We start from the raw sequence: 21,731 nt of genomic DNA, 5'->3' as shown, positions 1-21,731 counted from the left end.
CTGTCCCTGTTCCCTGGGATAAGATCTCAATCCCCCCGGCTGTTCCCCCCCTGTCAGGGAGTCGTGCAGAGCCAGAAACTCCCCCTGAGCCTCCTTTTCTCCAGGCTCAGCCCCTTCCCCAGCTCCCTCAGGCTCCTCCAGCCCCTTCCCCGCACCCGCTCCATCCCTTGCCCAGCCGCGCACACGGCACCGCTGAGCCCCCGCCGCGCCCGCTCCCGCCGGCCGCGCGTCCCAAACCCCGCCGGGAACCCCGCACCTGCCCCGGGCCCTCCCGGAACTTTTGCCGGGGCCCGTCCGTCCGGGCCCGCCCCGCTGGCTCCTCCCCGGGCCGCGGCCGCGGAGGGCGGAGCGGAGCGGCGCCGCCGCCGCGCAGAGCAGCAGCGGCAGCGGCGGCAGCGGGCGAGCGCCGAGCGCCGAGCGCCGAGCCCGCGGCGGGGGAAGCGAGCGGCGGCCGGGGGCGGGCCCGGGGGCGGCGGTGAGCGGGGAACGCGGCGGGGGCCGGCGCCGAGGCCGGGGGAGCGGCGGGGGAAGCGGCGGGTCCGGCGGGGCCTGGCGAGGCCGCGGGGCGGGCGGAGCGGGGCAGGGGCCGGCCCGGAGTCCGGCGGGGCCGGGCGGTGGCGGCGGGGCCGCGCCGGGCGCTCCCTGCCCGCGGCCCGGCCGGCGGCGAGGGGAGGCGGCTGGGTCCCGGCCCCGGCCCCGTCCTGCCCCGGTCCCGTCCTGCCCCGCCGGACATCCATCTTGTGCGGCACCGGGCGGGCTGCGCGCAGCCGGGGCTGTCGCCGAGCTCGGAGATGAGCGGAATTCCTGCGCTGTCCGTGGGGTCAGGTGTGTGCGGAGCGTCCCGTGCTCGCCGCTCCCCGCCCCGGGAAGGGGCGCGGGGGTTTGTGCGGGCCACGGGGAGCAGCGGAGGTGAAGGGACGGCGAGGCTGGAGGCGCGGAGGGTGGGCTGGCGCAGGGGGATGCAGGACGAGGGACAGGGACACGGCGGGACGTGGGACGGGCTTCCCGAGCATCGCCGCTTCGCCAGCCCGGATGGGCGACAAGAGGTTTGGGCAGGTGGGACAGGGCGAGGGGGAGCCCCTGGTGAGCCACGTGGAGCAACGGGATGGCCCATCCTCATCCTCCCGGCCCATCCTCATCCTCCCGGCCCATCCTCATCCTCCCGGCCCATCCTCATCCTCTGGCTCATCCTCCGCTCCCAAGGACTGGTTGTCTCATTCCACCTCAGCTCTGGAAAGGTTTCTTGCACTTCCTTCAGTCGCTTTAAAGAGAAACTGTTTTCAGCGTAGGGAAACTTTGGTGTTTAGCTACTTCTCGTTAATTGGTCTTTGCTTGCGATATTTGAGGTACAGAGTGTGTGGGTTTGGTGCAGGGATTCCTGCGAAGCTTCCTCAGTGGCAGGGTTTGGGTTGGGATACAGCGAGTCAGTTCCAACTGACACGGAGCTGGAGCTGTGTGCTTTGCTCACAGCTTGGAAAGAGCAGCAAACAGGAAGGGCAAACGATGAAAACTTTGGGGTTTTTTCCTTTCAGTAGCTTAACAGGGGAGATAATATTTCTTAAAATGGTTGTTTGACTTGAAAACGCCTGTCTGCCTTTGGAGTTTTGTATGGGCACTCTGTAGTTTCTGTTGCTGTTGTAATTCTCTCTGAGTAGTTGTGTTGCTCCACGCAGAGAGACACCAGATCCTCTGAAGAGTTGAGGAGAACGTCTGTTCCGTTGACAGTGCCTGTCTGCTGTGAAATGTTTCACTGTTGTGATTGGTGTCATTGCTTTTTTCCATGCTGAAGTGGTGTGTCAGTAATTCTCCCTGTGTGTAGCGGATCCTTGGATCTGCAAGGGTTTCAATGTGGGAATTTGTGAGACGTTCAGGAAGTAATGGATGAAGCTTGCAGAAACAGAAAGTGGTGCGTTAGCAAAGCTCTGTGCCTTTTATGAGAAGCTATCCAAAACCGGGCAAGTTAAAGGGAAGTTCCAGATGGAGCACTCTTGCTTTTGTGGTCTCTGCAACTTTCTGAATTCACAGAAGCGAGGTATTTCACAAGTATGAAATGCTGTCTGATTATTCTGACATCATTATCACGTTGCTATAGTGACTTCATTACGCTGGGAATGCCATGTTCACATCCGGTTGCTATGGAAAAAGATCAGTGTCATAAATAAAAACATTTAATGTTCTGTTCATCCCTGTGGCAGGAAAAAAGGCATCGATTTATTGACGTGAGTGAAGACTGGCAACATATTCCAACAGAAGTTCTCAGTGCCAAGTTACAAACTGGGAAATTGTCACTTGCCGTTCCCGGCAGATTGTCCCTTGCCTCTCTCTGTTGTGGCAGGTAGCAGAAGTTGTGAAATCCTGGTTTTGGAATGGAGGATGTCAGAGCGTCTGCCGTTCTTCAAGGTGGAGTTGGCAGGAAGTGCTGTGCTCGCGCCGCTTCTAAAAATAATCCGTTTTCATGCGCAGCGTTTGCGACGCAGCGTTTGCGTTCCCTCGGTCCTCTCGGGGAGCTGAGTTATCCCCCTCCAAAGCAGATCCTGCTCGCAGCCTGCCTCTGGGGATGCCCAGGAGGCTGTAGGGCTGAGGGAGCCCCGGTGGCACCCCAGGCCTGGCAGTGTCACAGCCGGGCTGTCACCTCCAGGGAGCTGAGCTGCCGTCACGTGTCCTGGCTGTGGCGTGGCTGTTTTTAGGGTAAGTAGCTTTGCTGAGGGTTTTGAGAGGATCTCCTGCCCAACGGGCTGAATTACTCGCACAGCATAAGTCCAGTGACAGGTTAATGCTTTTATTTGGAGACTCAGTGTTTACACCGAGCATCGGAGCAGTTTATATTTGAAACTATAAACTGCAAATATACAGACGTAGGTTATTAGTGATACATATCGTGGCTGCTCAGCCAGTCCGAGGACTGTTCTTAAAAAAAACCTGAAAAGTAATTAAATGGCAGGAGTGCAACATGTGGACGTACTTGAACATTAAAGTTTTAATTGTATATTGAATCATCGTGCTGGGCATAAACAACTCCAAGCATTTGTTTGTACTTTATATTGCAGCGCTTTTTCTTGTACCCTGCACGTGCACAGCGCGCTCGGTGGCACTTTGAACTTGTGCTCAGTGTTTAGAGAACAGATTGCTTCTGTGCAACTTAGCAGACTTAAAAAAAAATCGTCTTCAAGAGCAGTCCTAATACTCTGACAACAGGAACATGTTATCTGTTTTCCCAGAGAAAACAAAGTGAATCTTTTGAACATACATAAGTTCAAACCTTTAGGCTTTATATTTGAAGTGTTTTTTTGTGCGTGTAGCTGTTTGAAGTTCAGAATTATCCTTGATCCGGTGTTACTTTCAACCTTGCCAAAATCAGCTCAGCTGACTCTGGCTGTGGATCCTGATCAAAACTTTTGGGTTTTAGGGTAATATGGGAGAGTTCCTGTTTTATCACTTTCTTTTCATTTCTGATGAGCCACGTTAATGTTGAACATCAGTCACTTCTTACAGCTTCGTGTATTTAATTCTGCAGAAGCAGATTCGAGAGAGACACGACTTTCAAAACTTGGTCAAGTCTTAGGGTGGTGTTTGGATTTTTTGGCTTTGATTTGGGGGGGTGTTGGGTTATTTTTTGAAGATGAGGTAGTAAGGGTGGTGGTTAAAGTATAGCCTCAATTCATTTTATGTTGGATTTCCTTTTACTCTTCAACTTAATAGTTAATTGGAAATTAAACAGAATTTAATGGAAGCGTCCTCTTAAAGGGGTGCTTCTAAATCCCAGGGTCAAGTTTTCCTGTAGGCATTTGTGTTTGCACTTCAGGGAAATTGCTGCTGCTGGAAACGTGACACCTAAAGGCAGAGATAAGTAAGGATGCCCCAAAATTTTCTGAAAGAGCTGTTCATCTTGCTGGGCTCTCTTACTTGGCCCAGCCTGTCTTGCTCAGATGTTAAAACTTGTGTGAGATAGTCCCTCTCCACCCTTCCCGTGGGCTCCCTGCAGGTCCTGGAAGGTGGAATCAGGCTCAGGACGTTTCAGTTAGTGGAAATGGTGAAATAGAGCATCGAGTTATGAAGGTGAGTTTATGCCAGTGCTCCCTGTTCAGGTGATGGATGGCAGTGGTCAGGCCAGGGAGGGAGGCACAGTTTTCGTGGGTGAGAATTTCCCAGTGGTTGGCTCCTGCAGTTCGGAGCAGCTGTGGGTTGCTCAGTTCCTGTGAGGTGAGGAAGGCAAGGCAGAGGCTGAACTCCTTTGCTTTCCCATTGTTGAGCATTCAGAAACTCTTGGAAGCAAGAACCCAGTAGGAATCCAAGGGATGCAGTTTAGTGACTGCAGCACGAACATTAGAGTGAAAACCCAGCTGTGTTGGTTAAGTGAAGACCTGTTGAGCTGTTACACCAGAAGAGAAAGGATTAAGGGAAGTGTGAAGAGGATAGACTTTAATTGTGCCAGCACCACTGCTGATGGAGGGAAGGAGTTGAGGAGACAACAAGAAGCTGCAGCTGCTGACACATCTGACCCAGGGCAGTGTCCTTCAGCCTTGTGCTGCAGCAGGGGTGATGTGGTCACCCTCCTTTGCCTGTGACAGCTGGGAAGAACGTGACCTGTGGCTTATTCTGGCCGCCAGAATGATACCAGATAGGTGACGTTTGGTCTCTGCCCTCACAGGGACCAGGTTGTTATTTGCAAGGACCAGCCTGCATTTATGAGAGTTACATGGAGCTGCATTTCTGCTGCAGCAACTTGAGGGTCTCTGCTGGTTGTTTTCCAGCTGGCTGTGCTTGTTGCTGGGGATTGTTGACATCCTCTGTGAGCTGGTTTGACATGTCTGACTGAAACCCTTCGGAGCTAAATGGCTCATTATTGGAAGCTTCCTGTTATTTCCTGTGATAGCGTAATTTTGTTAATTAATGCCTGTTTTCTGAGCTCCCCTATGAAGAAAAGGGGATCCAGTGACAGCAGAGGATCAGTCAGGACACACCTGGGCCTGCTCAGCTCTTGGTACCTGGTTTTTGCACTGAAGCACTTGGTGCTGCACCTCTGATGCCATTTCACTCCCAGGTTTGCTACGAAACAAGTTTTGATCTGCAGAGGGACAGGAACTGGTTACTGAGAGATCCCTTCTTCCCTTGCAAATACTGCAATAATTAAGGTTGTGTAGAGTAATCCATTTAACGATATTAAAATGGTGAGGCTGTGGGAAGAAGGGTGGTGCCCAAGGAGGAGCCAGTGAGCGTTACATTCCTGATCAGAAATGGTGTGTTTGAACTTAAATGGCATTCATGGGCTGTGGGAAGATCCTTTGGGGTGCGTGTGGGAGGGGATGGGACACCAGAACCTGTCCCTCACTTGGATCTCCAGTCGTTTTGGGGTCTGTCCCTCCTGTATTTGCAGGCTGTGCTCAAAGGCTCGTGGCAGGCAGCACACCTGGCTGAAGGTGAGCTCAGAACCGCCTGTTTCTGTTTCTCCTGTGGCAGCAGAGCCCAGGGCAGGGCTGGGGCTCTTTCTCACCGTGTCAGCTGCTGGAGCAGGTCGGGTGGCTCTGCTGAACCCCGACGTGGCCACATAAAGACGGTGTTTTGATGTTTTGATGTGTGTTGTGTTCCCTGCTGCGAGTGCTCCGGCAGGAATTGGGAGTTGGGAAAGACCTGCTATACCTGAACAGGCACTTCCTCACTGCAGCTGCAGTGCCTTGACCTGAACCCAGGGAAAGGCACAGACTGGATTTTTATTTCGGTGGAGAAATCCAGATGCTGACAAAAGCAGACTTGGTATGCTTTGAAAACGGCTGGTCGCTTTCTTTTGATGGACAAAGTCATCAGTCTGAGAGGGAAGTCTGACCCTGCATAGGGCTGTTGTACCAGGGAAGAAACAGGTAACAGGACAAACAGCCCAGGTAACAGGACAAACAGCCAAAAAGGAATCCCCAGAGCTGCTCACAGCCCCTGGCTGCAGGTGGTTGTCTTGGCTGTTTCACCTATTAGATTTTGTTTAACTCAAAATGTGGGGAGCCAGGCAGTGGCAGCCCTGTTGAGCAGGTGGCCCGAGGCATTGTGGTTTGTTGTTTATTTTGAATATTGATAAGGTGGAAAATACTTCAATCCATCTGGGGCACTGAAGCAAGGTGTGCCCACAACAGTGGCTGTGTTGGGGCTGAAACAAATCTTTATTCATCACTTCAGTGAGGCAAAACACGCTCAGGACGAGCGTTTCTGTAACAGGTGATTGTGGCTTTGTCAAAACCCTTCTTTTTGGGAACGTACTGCAACCGGGAGCGTGTGTGTCAGTGGGCTGTGTTGCATAACTGCTGCTTGCTGGAGCATTGCAGGAAAACAGACACTTGCATTTCACTTGTCAGTGACTGCGGATTCAAGGCTGGCTGGAACGTTTCAGGGATTTTTTTTTTTGGTTTTTTTTTTAGTCGAAATATTTGTTGGATTCAATGATGTTGTGTTCTGCAGTGTTCTAATACTGAAAAAATGCGAACTTGTCATGTTTAAATCAGGGTATTGCGTGTGAACTCAGGGCAGTGCAATCTGCTCCTGATGGGTCTGAGCATCGCTGGCTGCAGCTGGGGCTGCTCCCTGCCTCTGGAAGGAAAGCTGCTGCAGGTTTTTTTTGTCCAAGGGAAGAATCTGTGTGGAACCAGGCATTTCTCACATTTTTTGCTGGAAATAGCTAAATTTAATAGCTAATTTTCCTTAATCCGGAAAGCACGGAGGACGTGGGAGGAGCGCTTCAGCTGAATGTATTGGTTGCAGCGCCTTTTATGTTGTATTTTTATGCAATATTCTTTTCTCTCATGCAAATAAACTCAAAGTTGTTGGGAGGGGCAGCTGAGAAGAGGAAAACTTTCATTACAGACAGCTGACATGCAGAATAATATCTTTTTATATGCCACTCACCACGTGATAGTTAAAAGTAACTCATAGTTCACTGGGTAAGGCTATTTCTGGTGCAATTCTCCCTTTTTTTTTGTGTAACAGTCTCGTTCCAGCACATCTTGCTTTACCCTGAGATTTGATGTGTTTGTTAGTCCTGTGCTGAGTAACAATTACTGGGTATCAGGCCTGAAGAACAGAAATCTTGTTGGATTTATGAAGTAAATATGGGTGAAGATAAAATAAATTTAGCCAATTGTTGCTTTCTGCTTTAGATTATAACACTAATTGTAGCTGAAAATAACATTAGGATTAAAGATACAGACTGAAGTAGTTCCAGACAGCCTTTCTCATGAAATATTTATGCATTTAGGGCTTTTAACTCATCAGATCACTTAGGAAGTTGTGGAGATTACAATATTATCGTGGCTTTGCCTTGTTTTGTGATTACACTGCATTGGCATATTGATCACTCGAATGCAGTCAGAGCTTTTTCAGGAATCCCATTTGTAATGATCACACAGATGTTGTAGTGCTCCAGGGCACTTTCCTCGGTGCTGTGATCCTGAGAAAGTAGGTCTTGTCCTTTTTTCTGCGATTTCAGTACTTTGCAGCCTCTGTTAAATGAACTGTTTGCCCAAACCCTTGTCATAAACACAATATCGAGCCCAAATCCATTTAGCCCCAGAGCGAACTTGAGCTGGGTGCTGGGTGGCTGGAGAAGGGAGCTGCAGAGCTGGGATGCTGTAGCTGCCCTTGTCCTGTTCGTGCCAGGTTCACATCCACTGCGTCTCTCTGTCGAAATAGATTTAGGAACTTTTTAAAATCGGTGATCAGGGCAGGGGTTGGGCTGATGCTGTATTTGCGGATTTACTCTGGAGAAAAACCAGATGATTGGGGGTTTTAACTTTGGTGGGAAGGCACAGAAATCGTGGGAGATGGCAATCAGCACTCAGATGAAGCGTGCTGTGTTCTCAGGTCCTGCCCAGAGTGCAGAACCTCCCGTCCCCGGGCCATGTGTTTGACAAATTTACATGCTAATGCGGGAGAGATGATTTCTATTTTTTTTTCCCCTTTTGCCCTACGTCTTATAATTTCAAAGACACATCCTAAAAATAAGACTTTTGTTGTTGTTGTTGCTGGTTGAATGGTGTTGATGAGGTGGAGGGGAAGGGCTGGCTGATGGCAGTGCTGCTCACGGGTAGGATGTGCCCTCCCTTCCGTGCGAGTCAAACCCATCCCCTCTGCTGCGAGCAGGATTCCAGCTGCCCCTGGCCTCGGGCTTGGTGCTGTTCAAAGGCAGCTCTATAATTGTCTATTTTGGTTGTAATCAAGCTTGACCTATAAATACCGAAATGGCTCGTATAAAACTGATTAAACTATCCGAGCTGCTTCCTTTAATGTCACCTTTTATTCGCCATAAAGGAAATTCCGGGATGAATTGTCAAAAGGAGTTTTGCCCTTTTAAGCAGGTTCAGGGGGATTAAAAAACTTCAGAGAAGCCCCAGTGCAGAGGCTGGGTCTGGCAGTGGTTTGGTTAAAACCCCGCTGGCCTCCAAGCTCTGACTCCAGCATTGAAGTGTTAATACCTGCTTGAATATTCCTTCAGTTAAAACCTTCACACAGAAGAAAGTTTCATTTTCGCTGTAGAAGAAAATTCAGTTTCCACCCCCACTTTGCCCCAAGTTTCCAGGAAGCAGCATTAAGGGGCTGAGCTAAATACTGAAGGATTAAGCACCACATTAAATAACTTGATTTCTTTACCAAACGTAATGAAACTGTTACTTTCCCCTCTATTTGAAGTTAATTCTGTGCACTTACTGCTATTCAGGTTCCTATCAAGCCTTGAAATCTGCCATGAAAAGCATTCAGGAGGTGCAGTCCTACTTGGCAGTGCCGAAACACATCCGTTGTGAGCTGAGTTTAAGCCCTCATTACACGGGTACTCATTGCTGTAGGGGGTTTATTTAAACTGATAAACAAACGTAGTATTAATAAGTGGCCATATGGTCAGTGGGGCTTTTCATTCTGAAAATCGTTGTTAAAAGAGGCGTTTAATGAGCGGCAGTTGCGTGGGAACGGCGTGGGGTTTGGTTGCTTGTGGCTGCCACACACCAGGCAAGTGAAAATCTCTGGGCTGCACATGCAGAGCTGACCTTTAGAACGGGCTGCATGGTCAGATCCGGTGTACAAACACACGCACTGATTATTGCGGCTGCGCCGGGGAGATTTAAAGGATATTCAGTGTTTTCTGCAGTTTGTGAGTTAGCCTGGTCTCCTGAGGAGCTGAGATGTGCCCCACGTTTAGGGGCTTGGTGTTAGGATTTATGGCTGGTGGGTGTAAATCATAGAATCCTGGAATGGTTTGGGTTGGAAAGACCTTAAAGCGCCCAGTGCCATGGGCAGGGACATCTTGCCCTGTGCCAGGGTGCTCCAGCCTGGCCTTGGACACTTCCAGGGATCCAGGGGCAGCCGCAGCTGCTCCAAGCCAGGGCCTCCCTACCCTTTGAGTAAAGACTTTCTTCCCAATACTTAATCTTAACCTACCCAATGTCAGTTTGAAATACGGAAGAGCAGTTTAAACGTCTCCAGTTTCATTGAGAAGTTTCAAAGAACCCGTACTGGCCTGGAAGCTTCGTCCCTCCATTAAATTTTTAATGCTGGAGACCAAGTAAGCTCAAACTGGGCTTTATGACCAATTTCTGGTCACTGCTACTGCAGAAATGAAATAATTAAAGTGCAAGCTGAAAATTCAGTGGCAATCTATCTACCTCATGTCACTTATTTACTCTTAATTATATAAACCAGGAAGACCAGTGGCGAACGTTGCCAAGCTACTATCAGCACAACAAATTATTCCGACCAAGTAGAATGGAGTTGGTCTTTTGCTACGATTGAGCCTCCTCGGGTCTGTCTGGAATTTAATCTGTTTTATAAAAGGTCAGGATATTTTTTTCCACTAGAGGAAATGGAGAGGAATGAAAAACTTTATAGGGCTTAAAAATCGGTGGCAAGTTGTGGATGTGATGGGCAGCAAATGGAGGAAGTCCCCTGTGTCTAATGGCGATGCCTTTTAATGTTTACATGTTTGGCTGATGAGGAAGGGGGAAAGGAAGTATTTTTTTTTCATTTTTTTCTTCCCAAAAAAAGCCGTGGGGAACTCCTCTGAATGGTGTAGAGCCCTCTGCTGAACTATTCCTGTAGGGCTAGATGGGAAAAGGAGAAATGGCCAATGCGGCCGTGGTGTTGCTTGGGAGGACCTGTGACCTCACAGCCCCTCCTGTCGAAGCGTTTCAGATATTTTAATTGAGCAGAGCGTGTTTTGCCCTCGGTGTGCTCGGCTGAGGTGCCTGCGTCCTGCTTGCAGCTCGGGCTCGTTGGTATTAATTTGCAGAGTGCCGCAGTCCGGCCGGAGGGGAGGCTGCCAACTCCAGCCACTGACGTAGCGCTTTGTTCTAATTTGGGGATGCAGTGTGTGTTGGTCTTTGAGTTGTGCTGCTGGCTTCCTTTCCCCCTGCCTTTGTCTGGCTGGCACATGTCCCTAGCAACTTTCTGCAAGTGCAGAGCAATAGGACAAAAAATAAATTAGCCGTTTCAGCATGGCAGGCTTTAGCTGCCCAGAGCCCTTGTTCCTTGCCCGGAGAGCTTCTACAGCAAAGCAGTTTCCAGTGAATAATTAGGCAGCCACTTCCATAGAAGTTAACATTATGTTATTTGAAATTGCAGGTTCAGCGTGAAGCTGATTGCACAAAAGATTACAGGCTGAGGAGGATCAATCCCAGCGCGTTTACGCACAAAATGACTATTTCCAATGACAGAATTATTGCCGTTTTCCAAGAAGTTCGTTTCGCTGCCTTGTTTGTGTGGGCTGCAGTTAATTTGCTGAAAGCTCAGCGTGACCCTGGAGTCGGAAGGGCTCTGTTGCTGCAGGACTTTACTCCTCGCCCGGGCTTTTATGGCCTTGGCCGTGGCTCAGGAACCTCCCAGCTCAGCGCGGAGGATGCGCAGCGATGCGGGACGCGGTGACTGGGACGTGGCTTTGAGGAGCACACGGCCGGGCCCTGAGCTCTGGGGAGTGCATGCAAGATCTGAAGGCTGCTCTCTTGCCTTTTCTGATGGAACTTTTCAGATAACACCTCTGGCCAGTGTCGTTCTCCCACGTTCTCACCCGCCTCTTTGCTTGTTTGGCTTGTCAGCAGCTTTATTTTCTGTGCGTCTTCTTGCTGTGTCTTTTTGGGGTTATTTCTTACCTGAAAAACAAAAGGAGAATATATTTAGACTTGGATTGCTGATGGTTTGGACGAGGGACAGCACGTGTGTTCCAGCATCAGGAATGCACCACAGTGGGGTCCTGACTCATCCTACAGCAGGCTTGTGCATAGCTAATTAGACATTTGTTGCCTTGATTGGTATTTGATTTGCTGCTGAAATGATAATGATTTTGGTGTTAAAATTACAAAACTGAGGCTGAGATCCCTGGCACAAATTATAAAATGTTACCTCTTATGTAACGTTAATATCTAAAACACACTTGCTTTGGTGTCAGATACCGCGGTGATAATGAGTGAGAAAATAAATGCAGAGTCTGTGAACGGAAGTTTGTCAAACTGTACTTTTGAAGTCACATCAAAATCCTGCTTTCTGCTTAGTCTGGTCTTTTAGTCTTTTGTTTTCCTCTTCCCTCTCATTTTTTCTGATGTTGGCCTCAGGAAAGGTGGAGGAAGTTTTCCCTGTACCCTAAAGCAGGGATTTTTGACTGCCTTGGAGAGAGGGCTCATTTTGTGAACAAGTGAGTCCATGACAGTGACTTCTATTAATTAAATAGGCTCCTTGCTAACTAACAGGGTAATCTGTGACAGAGTTTATCTTTCTGGTGCTTAGGGGCGGTATCTGCTAACGAGCTGTGGGATTTCCAGCCAAACCCCCTTTCATTTAGGATGCACATCCCTATCCCCACTGCTCCTGCAGCCACTGCGTAATTGATGACAGCTTTGATGAGCATTAGGGAAGTGTTTCATGTGCTCTCGACTTCATTGAGTAATTGAATATCTCTGAGCATGGTGTGGAGCGCATCAGGCAGCAGGTGCTGAGTGGAGCTGTCGTTGGGAACGGCGGCTCGGCCGCTTCAAGCCAAGGGGAGATCCTTGGATATCCTGGCGTTCCCAGCCTTCACTGCTGCATCATTCTCTCTGTTTGTTTGGATTCTTTTAGTACCGTGGAGGGAATCTGTCGGTTTAAGTGTGGTTTTGATCGCTGTAAATCTTCCCCTTGCAGAAGTGCTGGGTTTGGGTTTGTTTTGCCAACACGGCTCTGAGTAATGGAGGGATTTTGGTGGAGCGTTGAGCAATGTTTAGTTGACACTTTTAAAAAAAGAAAATCCAACCCTTTCCATGGCCTAGTTTATAGTAGCTGAAAAAAAAAAAAAAAAAAAACAAAAAAAAACTGGCACGGAGAACATTTACAAGTTGAAAATTAAACAGGTTTGTTTATAGTAGCCACGATTCAGTATTTAACTGCCAGGATAAAAATAGCCTGGACGTGTGGCTGCAGCATCCCAAGAATCTGCCTCTCGTTTGGGAAATGGGAAGGGCATGGCCACGGGAGTGGCACAGCCAGCCTTGAGTGGAGATGCTGGAGCTCACAGAGACATCTGTGCTTCTCTCCCAAATGTGCACGGTGCTGACACCACTTTCCCCTTGGAAACGTTCAATATTCCGGTTTCCTCTGGTGAAAATCAGAGAAAGGGAGGTGTGTGTGAGTGATGAGCAAGCAAGGAGTTATTCTCCTTTTTCTCCCTTGAAGCCAGGTGAGTGGTCCTTGCTCCCTGCCTCCTCTCAGCCAGGGTTCCTCTATCCCCGTGCATCCTCCCAGGGAAGAGCAGAGAGCAAAACCCCTCAGGCTCAGTGCAGTGGCTGCACCTCGAGAGGCCACCTCACATTGTCTCTAGGAACAGATGCTGTGGTTTTTGTGCTGCTCCTTTCTGTGCTTCACGTCTTTCTGTTCCTTTTCTCTCACCCTCATTTAAACTCTGGCTGTGCTTTCTGGGTGCAGCCTCTGCTGCTGAGCCATCGTCTGTCTGTCTGCAGTCCTGGAGCTGGCGCTGGCAGCGCCTTCACGAAAAATCATGGAATGGGTTGGGTTGGAAGGGACCTCAAAGCCCATGCAGTGCCATCCCTGCCGTGGCAGGGACACCTTCCACTGTCCCAGGCTGCTCCAATGTCCAACCTGGCCTTGGGCACTGCCAGGGATCCAGGGGCAGCCACAGCTGCTCTGTGCCAGGATCTCCCCACCCTCCCAGGGAAGAATTTCTTCCCAACATCCCATCTCACCCTGCCCTCTAGACTTTCTCTTATACTTGGAAAAATATTTGACAAGGATTATGAGAGTTTCCATTATCCGTTTCGAAACAGTTCCGATTTCTGTGACTCCAAGGCAGCTCCGGAGATGCTAAAAAGAAATAATTTCAAAAAACCCAGCATACTGGGTTTTCACTTAAACTTCCTGTGATTCCAGAGGAACAATGTTCTTTTTTTAATCCCTTGAAAAGAAAGGATAAAGTGCTGAACTTATAGAAGACAGAACCCCTTTGCCTGTCAGAGCAGCAGGGTGCTTTGATTACTGTCTGAAATATCTGTACTGCTGCTGTTCGGTGCTACTGAACAAAGGATTGAGATACTGGGGATGTTAGAGCTTCAAAAACTCTTGGACAAGGAGCCAGCGAGTTCCTGAGGCAGAGGGATGGTGCTGCTGGGAGTTGTTCTGCTCTCCAGGACTGTCACAGAATCCCAGAATGGGTTGGGTTGGAAGGGACCTTAAAGCTCATCTCACTCCTGCACCCCTGCCACAATCCTGATGGATTCCCTGAAATAATTGCGCTGTGTAGGTGTTGCGTTGGATTTTACTTGCTGCTTGGATGATTTTCCCCCTCTGACATCATCAGGACATTGGGCTGCTTTAAACCTTTCTCCCATGTTTCTGGTAGTACTTTCTCTACTAAGTTTTCATCTTCTAAAATTAATTGTGAACTTGATGCACCTCAGACATGGTTAGTTTGAGTTTGTCTTTTGCAAGTGAAGTCTTCTTTGGAGTACTCTAAGGAGGAGAAGACCACAGGAACAGGCTGATTTGGCTTAAGCGCTACAGAGATGCTTCGTAAATGCCGACACTGGAAAAACAATTAACTCATTTTTTTAAATTCTTTTTTTCAGTTCCTTGTGGGGAGCCTGCACGAACCTTCAGTAGAGCTGCTAACACTGATGAGAGATCTTTTATGCCAAGGTAAGAATTTTTTAATGTTCTCATCATATTTTAGATGAAATTTCTGTGAGCACTGGAGTGGGTAATTGATAAATTAAGTTCTCATACACTTTCTTTCAGTGCTGTGTTTGCTTATTTCGGTTCATGCTTTTCTCTCCCCATCACCCAAATTATAAACTTCTTGACGAGTTGCTGAAACTTCTGTAACAGAAGCAGCTCGTTTTTGCATCAGGTTTCTGTCCTGAAGGATCTCAGCCCTGTCCCCACCACCTCCCCCAGCCTCTGCCCCTCTTCTTCCGCTGCTTGGGAAATACCCTCAGAGTTTTGCTTCTTCCTGCCCCTGGGTTGCAGGAGGGGAAAGAGGACTCGTGCCCTTTGGAGGGTGCACGAGGGCTTGGCTGAGCAGAGGTGCAGGTGAATGGGAGCCACATTTCAGGCTGGAATTTCAGCTGTGTTTGCATCCACCCGTGGTCCTTGGCAGGATCCTCTGCCTGTGGATGTTGACACAAATATCCTGCAGCTTTTTCCACCTCTCCATCTGCTCCCAGGGTAGAGCCCCTCACGTTTCTGTCAGGAAGGAGCTGAGCAGCTGTGGATGGATGAATTTCCATTTCTGTCTCTTCCTGGGCAGGGCTGGTGACAGCAGCAGCAGAGAAGAGCTGCTCCTGTTCAGGAACACAGAACACAGATGGACTCTGATGTATTGGGTGTTTGATGGGGTAGAAGCAAAAGGGTTTTGTGATCTTAGGTGAAAGAACCCTATGATTTATTGGCCTGTAGGTGCTGCAGGTGGTTTGGAGAGCGGTGGAACAGGCAGAGCGAGCTGCAGGGCTGGGGGTGTGACTCGTGCTCTGAGCCCCCTGCTTGTCCTGGAGCTCAGTGGCCGTGCCTGGGGAAAGGGAGCCAGGAGCAAGGAGACAAACTCAGCTCCTGCTTTATTTTTGCACCACAGCGTTCAGAACTAACGGAGACCAGTTTCACAACATTTACAGTTGATTTTTTTTTTTTTTTGCACTCTTTAGCGATCATACTCTTCTCTTGACTCTAAAGGAACACTTAACACCCATAATTTAATTCTGTTTGGAAATGGAGCCGTTGCTTCGCAGCGTGTGACTCTACTACAGAGAGCTCTGGATGGAAATGAATGCTGCTGTGTCTGACTGTATTTAGGTGGGCTTCACCAGTTGCCAAACGAAAAGTTGGCTGGGATGCAGCATAGTAATTTCTTGAGCACTCTATTCATGTTGTATAAACAGATAACATTAACATACTTGTGAAAGAGCTACAAGATAATTAAGGCATGTGGGGCTTACAGTAATAAGACTCGTGCCTTTCAGGATCTTGGTTTCCTGTTGCACCTGAAAAAAAAAGAATCAGCAAATACTGTAGAGAAGAAATGAGAAGTTAGTCTTGTACTGCTCCCAGCTTAAACTTTCCCACAAGTATTTTCTACTATAAATAAGAAGTGAAATAGTTCACAGCTAAATTTAACCCTTAGCTTGATTGCTTTCTGGGTTTTCTTCAGTGGAACTGACTGTGGGACTGTAGGAAAATGAAGACAAACTGGATCAATAAGTTGCATTTATGCTTTATAAAAAATGCATCAGCTTTTAATTTCTAGGGATTATCAAGGGGAAAATAATTGTTAATTGGAATTCCCCTCTCCTTCCCATTCAAAATCATGATTTTTGAAAGAAAGGAAGTGAATGTTACTTCTCAGGGAAGTGTTCAAGTAGGAGATACCCTACAGTTCCCAGAAGTTAGCCAGAACTGTTGTCAGTGTCCTGGAGTGCACAGACATCGCCTGCTCTGCTTTTAGGCGGTTTCTGGAAAACCCCTTTCAGTGTGACTCGGTTTCACAATTTGCAGTTAGGCAACTGCTGCTCATGTGGGCTTCAAGGGTTGAAGAAAAACCTCCTCTAGGTGCTTGTAATGATGGACTGTAATGATGGACTGAAGTGATTGCTTGAACCTTATTCCCTCTCCAAGGTTTGGATGAGGGCAGGGCAGCTTGGCTGTGTAACTGCAGAGAGCCTCAGCACAGACAAGCCCTTTATTTCTGTTACTCTGTTAAAAATGAGTTTAAAGTTGTGCTAAACCGAAGGCAGAAATTTGTGTGTCTCTCTCCAGCCGCACGTGGGGTTTTCAGATTCTTGTTTAAACCCACGCCTGGGTGACATTCAGCCCACAAAACGGGCTGAGGGCTGAGGTGGGATGTTTGGAGAGGGTCCCCAGCTCCCTGCTGGATCCCAGTTCAGCTCACACCAGTGATGGGTGAGCAGCAGCACGTGGGCTTCCTCTTGACTCAGTTTTACATCTTCCCCTTGGGAGTCGAAACGACAGAAGAGAACCTGTCCCGATTTCACGATTGCGTAAACTTGAGACACAGATTGTCAGGGAGTTTGTCCACATTGCAAAGCTAAAAATACAACCCCTGTTCTTCACAGGCGTGCTCACGGCAGTCGACAAAGGTGATACATTTCTCTCTCAAACTCCTTGGAAGACGTTTTTCTTTTTAAATGCTGTAGCCCATAAATCCTGCACCAACGATAAGTTTGAAATGCCTGGGAGGAGTGGAGCGTGCCCAGGCTCCCAGCACTGGCGTGTGCAGCCTTACTTGGGAAGGAAGCGCGTCCCTGCGGAAGGGGGGATTCGTGCTGAGCTCATTGTTTGCCGCGGCCCCGGGAGCGGGACAGCCCAGCCTGGCTGCTAATGTAAACACCCTGGAAAGTGTTTATCACCAGCTTTGTCATTTGCCTTATTTGTCAGGGAATCTCGAGGAGAACGAGAAGTTTTCTGGTGCTGCGTAGCGACTGGAGGGAGTTGCAAGATTTCCATAAAAAGGCAGAGTCAGTGCTGGGCGAGCAGAGAGCTCTGCCTTGGCAGCCGTGCGCTGGGCCTGACCTTTTCCAGAGAGAAAACACTGACCTAAATCCCTCCCTGCTGGGGGTGGAAGGGAGAAGGAAACCTCTTGACTTGCTTCTTTCTGATCTAATTTTCTTGTCCCGTGCTCTGGTTTGTGCCACGAAATGCTGAGGAAGCAGAGGACAGGCAGTGACAGCTCGTGGTTCCCGGCACAGCTGGGACAGGCTCTGTGTGTGTCCCATGGTGTGTCCATCCTCTTCCTCTCCGGGCACTGCCAGGATCCAGCTTTGGCCGTTTCCTGTGACCTGGGGCTGTCGCAGTGGCCTTCTCAGCTTCAGTGTTGAGGAGGAAAAATGAAACCCAGAGCTGTCAATAAAGGCGTTCTCATTCTCGGGACGGTTGGGTGAAGGGGGAGTTGCTGCTGCTCTCAGGACAGTGTCACAGCTCTGTGTTTTAACCGCTGGCTTTTCTCCTGCCCTGCAGGTCGTCGCTCTCTGAACAGCCCGCACCATGCGTGAGTACAAGCTGGTGGTCCTTGGTTCAGGAGGTGTGGGCAAGTCGGCTCTGGTGAGTTTGGGGAAGCAGCCCTGGAGCCCACACCCAGCCCTCCAGCTGCCTGGCTCAGCGCAGAGCAGCGATGCTTTGGGGCATTGGTGTGATTTTAAGATGTGCCAGGACTTCCACGTAGCCACTGTGACACGGCTGAGTGGAGGGGTGTCACGGTTTTGGAGAGATGATTAATTGCTGGTAATCAGCGTGTCGTGTCTGCTTCCTGCACGGGTGTTGTGTTGTAATGGCTGAGTATCTGTGTGAGTATTGAAAGCACAACCAGCACTGACACAGCAGGAGAAGTCTGGCTGGAATCAGTCACAGAATCAGGGGTTTCAGCCTTGCACACCTCAGAGGCTGCGTGTTTTCCATCCTGAGTGAGCACCTGGGCTCAAAACACCACACTGAGAATCCATCTGCAGCCTGTGCAGAGAGGGAGGAGCAGGCTGATGACACTTTGCACTCCTTGAGTGCTTGTCTTGTTCCTGAGGAGAGGTTTACAGAGCAGAGTTGATAGCAGAGCACTGTGAGAGCGACTTGTGTCACCCATTTATCACTCACCAGCCAAGCAGCTCCCTCCAACAGAGAGGCAAAGAACTGGTCAAGTGTGAAGTTATCTACAACAAGGAGCTGCAATGTTCCTTGTCACAGACATGATGATGGCTGAGCAGCGTTTCCTGTCCCGCCTCATTGTTTATTCTGGCTGGTACAAGCAGGTAATAATCCCGAGAAATCACCTGCAGAACCCCAGTGAACAGGAGGAGAGATTATTCAGTCGTATATCAAATTTGATGCACTCTTTCAGCAACCCCATCCTAATCACTACAGGATGTTTACAAAGTGTAATTTTTTTTACAAGCTCTGTTCTTCCACAGCAATTTAAGCAATCTGTATTGCTTTTTCCACCAGCACTTCCCTGATTACCTTAATTTTCTTATACAATACTGAAAGACTCACTAGGTGAAACAGGGCACTTAGTACTACGCTGTAAATAAAAATTACTCAGCATCTGACATACTTGAATTTCCTTCTTTGTGATGTGAAGTCTGAGTCAACACCATCCCTGACCTTTTTAACAGCTGAAAAGCAAATACTCAAACAGTCTGGCAAACAAAAATTAAATTCTTTTTGACAGGCTGGGTGCTAAGTCAGCATATTTGGTAATTCATATGCAGCATAGATCCATTATGTTTATGGGAGCACACAGTAAGTGCCAATTAGCAGCTAGGAGTGGATAATACTTAGCTTTCAAAGAGTCTGCGTAGTTATTTACAAGCACATTAGCAAGGAGAGGTTACAAGGTGGGATTTAAAATCATATGGGGGTCACTTTAAATTTCGTTCTTCCAACTGTATAAACTGACCTGTGCAACAAAGAGCCTGGTGTTCATTTCCAGCTCTGTTTGCATTCGAGTGCAGATGACAATATGGGATTGTTCCACTGCAGATCCTCCTTGTTTTAACTCTTTTGTGCCAACGCAGGGCTGTTGGTGCTTCTGGTAACAGTGATGGAGTAGCAGAAAACCTTCACAGTTATAAAGCCACAGTTGTTTAGCAACTTTTGTTTCCTCTACGGCAGTTTTATCCCATTTCTGAGGCCAAAACTCTTCTGGAGTGGCAGCGGGTGACACCATTTCCAAGGGTGCCCAGTGGTGCAAAGTCTTACAGAGAACTGGAAACTAAAATTGGGCTGCACAACCCAAACACAGGGAGGCTTCTAAAAGTCTTGGATCTACACATAACCCCAAAACACCCCCAGATTTGCAGCTTCTCCCTTGGCCTGCCTTTTCACCTATAATAAATAAAAACGAAGCCCATCAGAGATCAAGAGTGTTCCATGTCAGCAGGGCTTTGTCAGATTCTCACACTCGGGGCTGCTTCACGGAGTTCCCCAAAGAGGGGCACAGATGTGGCAGTGCTCACGTGTGAGCTTCTGGCCAAGAGCTGCCTTCTCTGAGCCCCTTTGGGGAGCAGCTGTGCGAACCTGACCGTGCTGAAATACGCAGGAACGATCCTAAAACGCGGTGTGGAACCTCCAGTTCTGCCTGCTGGGTTTATTGTTGGTGTAACTCTGTGATCCATGTTAATGGGGGTCTTAGTGTAAGGGTTTTGCTGGGCTCTGTTACTCAGCCAGACTGGACAACAGCTTGGTGTGACAAGAAAATACTGGAGAAGCAGAGACTTCATTCATTAGAGTGTAAAATGCACTTATTTAGTGATATAGAACGATTTTGAAATGAGGTGGTTGTGGCTTCTCAGACTTCCCTCACGAATTTCCGTATAAAACTTGTGAAAGGTTCAGTTGGCAAAAGGTACTTGGTGTGTTTGTTGATTTTTTTCCAAGGGACAAAAGTGAGTGCTGGCATCTCAGCTCTCAGTTTCGCAAACGATCGCCAACTTGTTTTACAAATATCACCCGAATCTTCCGACACTCCTGTGCTGTTTTACTGCAAATTATTGTGGGTGGAAAGGAAAAAGGAGCTTTGCCTCCCAGAGGAGAAGGAGAATTGTGTCCTGGGAGAAGCCAGGGCACAGAGCTGGGCTGTCAGGGGTGGCCCCGTCCCTGTGACAGCTCGGTGGGAAGTGTCGAGCATTTTTGCTGTGAATAACTGCAGGGAAGGAATCCTTCCCCTCTGAATGGAGTGAGGGCTCCTCCTTCAGTGGTTTGTGCACAGGCAGTGAGTGCAGGCTCATCTGGGCTGAAATGTGCATTTTCCACAGTGCACAGGTTGTCAGTGCTTCTGCTGAAATCTCAGGTCTTCCATGTTTGGTGGTTTTTATCCTTCTGAAGTCACAGGCAGTGGAGTAAAGGCATTTTTGAGCGTATCATCTTTCCTGAGACAAGCAAGCAAACGGTCAACGTGCAAAAAATTTTATTTTCAAAATTGAAATTTTGTCTTTTTCTCTGCTCCTCGCCATTGACTTTTAACAGCAGAGCAGTTTTAGTGTTGTTACTTTTTCCTAAAGTGCTTCTTGGTGAATGTTTCTGGTTGTGCTCGTCTCACTTAGGTTTTGTTCTCCTTTCTTTCCTCCCCAGACTGTACAGTTCGTTCAGGGAATTTTTGTTGAAAAATATGACCCAACAATAGAAGATTCATACAGAAAGGTAAAACACCGATTTTTTTTTTAATTATTATTTCTTTCAAGTCCAGCAGAGAATATGAAATTCCTGGGGCTGTTTTGGGTGCGGGGCTGGAGTTGCTGAGCAGGAGCCCTTGCAGGATCCCTGAGCTGTTACGCAATCCCAGGCACAGAGCTGCTTTCTTCCCTGGATGGATGTCAAGTGGCCCATTGTTCCACGGATTAGCAGAAATGTCACCAGCATTAAAGGCACCAAAACATACACTAAAAACTTGTGACATTTGTGCCTGTGATAATTAAATTAAATTGTGGCATGAGTTCTGCTGTTAAATTTACTTGACTTCCCTGGAATTACCCTCGCTAGATCTAAGACGTTTCTCAGCGAGCGCAAGATTTGCAAAGTCTCACTGCGAGGACCCTGAAATAATTTGCATTTTCTTCTCTTCCTTATTCCCTTCTCTCCCAGCAGCAAAGAAAAATTGAAGTTACAAGGTGCTTTGATTTGTAAGAGTGGATTAAGGCAAGATATTTACAATCTCACTTAAGTTGAGATGTTTACAGTGAGCTGCTCATTTAAGCCTTGCTAATGAAGGGAGTCCTGGAGCATGTGAGCTGACCCAAATGCCTGGCTTGGGGCGTCAGTAATCCTCTAACAGCAGTGCTGCTCAGCCCTGGGGAGGTGCAGGTGCCTGCTCTGCTTAGAGCCCTTTGTGGCAGAAGTACAAACTGAGCTGAGATTCCTCTTGCCTGCCCCACTGCAGACAATTTATTCTGAGCTGTTTGTTCCCCTTTTTCCCCAGCAAGTGGAAGTAGACTGTCAGCAGTGTATGCTGGAGATCCTCGACACAGCAGGGACAGTAAGTGGCATTTCTTTATCTAATTGCTCTGGAGTTCCTTTGTTAAGAGTGCTAATCCTGCCCGAGCAGAAGCAGTAAATCAGCTGCAGTAATTTAAATGGAAGGATTTTGTTAAATAACCCAAATGCAATGTGGTGAGTGCCAGTGGCCTGGTGAGCCCTGGCCCCAGCTGGTGCCCCGGTGCTGGGACACAGAGCTGGGTGCCTCCTGTGCCATCCCCATCCCAAAGTTCTGCTGTGGGAGGATTTTAAACGTGAACTTT

General features: G+C 48.5%; 1 protein-coding gene across 1 annotated transcript in view; it reads left to right on the top strand.

Moving 5' to 3' along the window:
- The first annotated feature begins 345 nt into the window (after window positions 1–345).
- RAP1A (RAP1A, member of RAS oncogene family) overlaps window positions 346–21,731 on the top strand; it is a 30,220-nt gene continuing 8,834 nt past the window's right edge. Inside the window, exons 1-5 of the mRNA XM_040085348.1 lie at window positions 346–475; window positions 14,070–14,139; window positions 17,467–17,550; window positions 20,569–20,637; window positions 21,413–21,469. Coding sequence (XP_039941282.1) covers window positions 17,494–17,550; window positions 20,569–20,637; window positions 21,413–21,469 — 183 coding nt within the window. The 5' untranslated portion in view covers window positions 346–475; window positions 14,070–14,139; window positions 17,467–17,493. The remainder of the gene's footprint in view (window positions 476–14,069; window positions 14,140–17,466; window positions 17,551–20,568; window positions 20,638–21,412; window positions 21,470–21,731) is intronic.

The sequence above is a fragment of the Hirundo rustica genome, chromosome 24 (genome assembly GCF_015227805.2).
Source record: "Hirundo rustica isolate bHirRus1 chromosome 24, bHirRus1.pri.v3, whole genome shotgun sequence".
NCBI lineage: Eukaryota > Metazoa > Chordata > Aves > Passeriformes > Hirundinidae > Hirundo > Hirundo rustica.
Note: the sequence above shows the minus strand (reverse complement) of the source record. Positions and strands in the feature narration are given on the sequence as shown.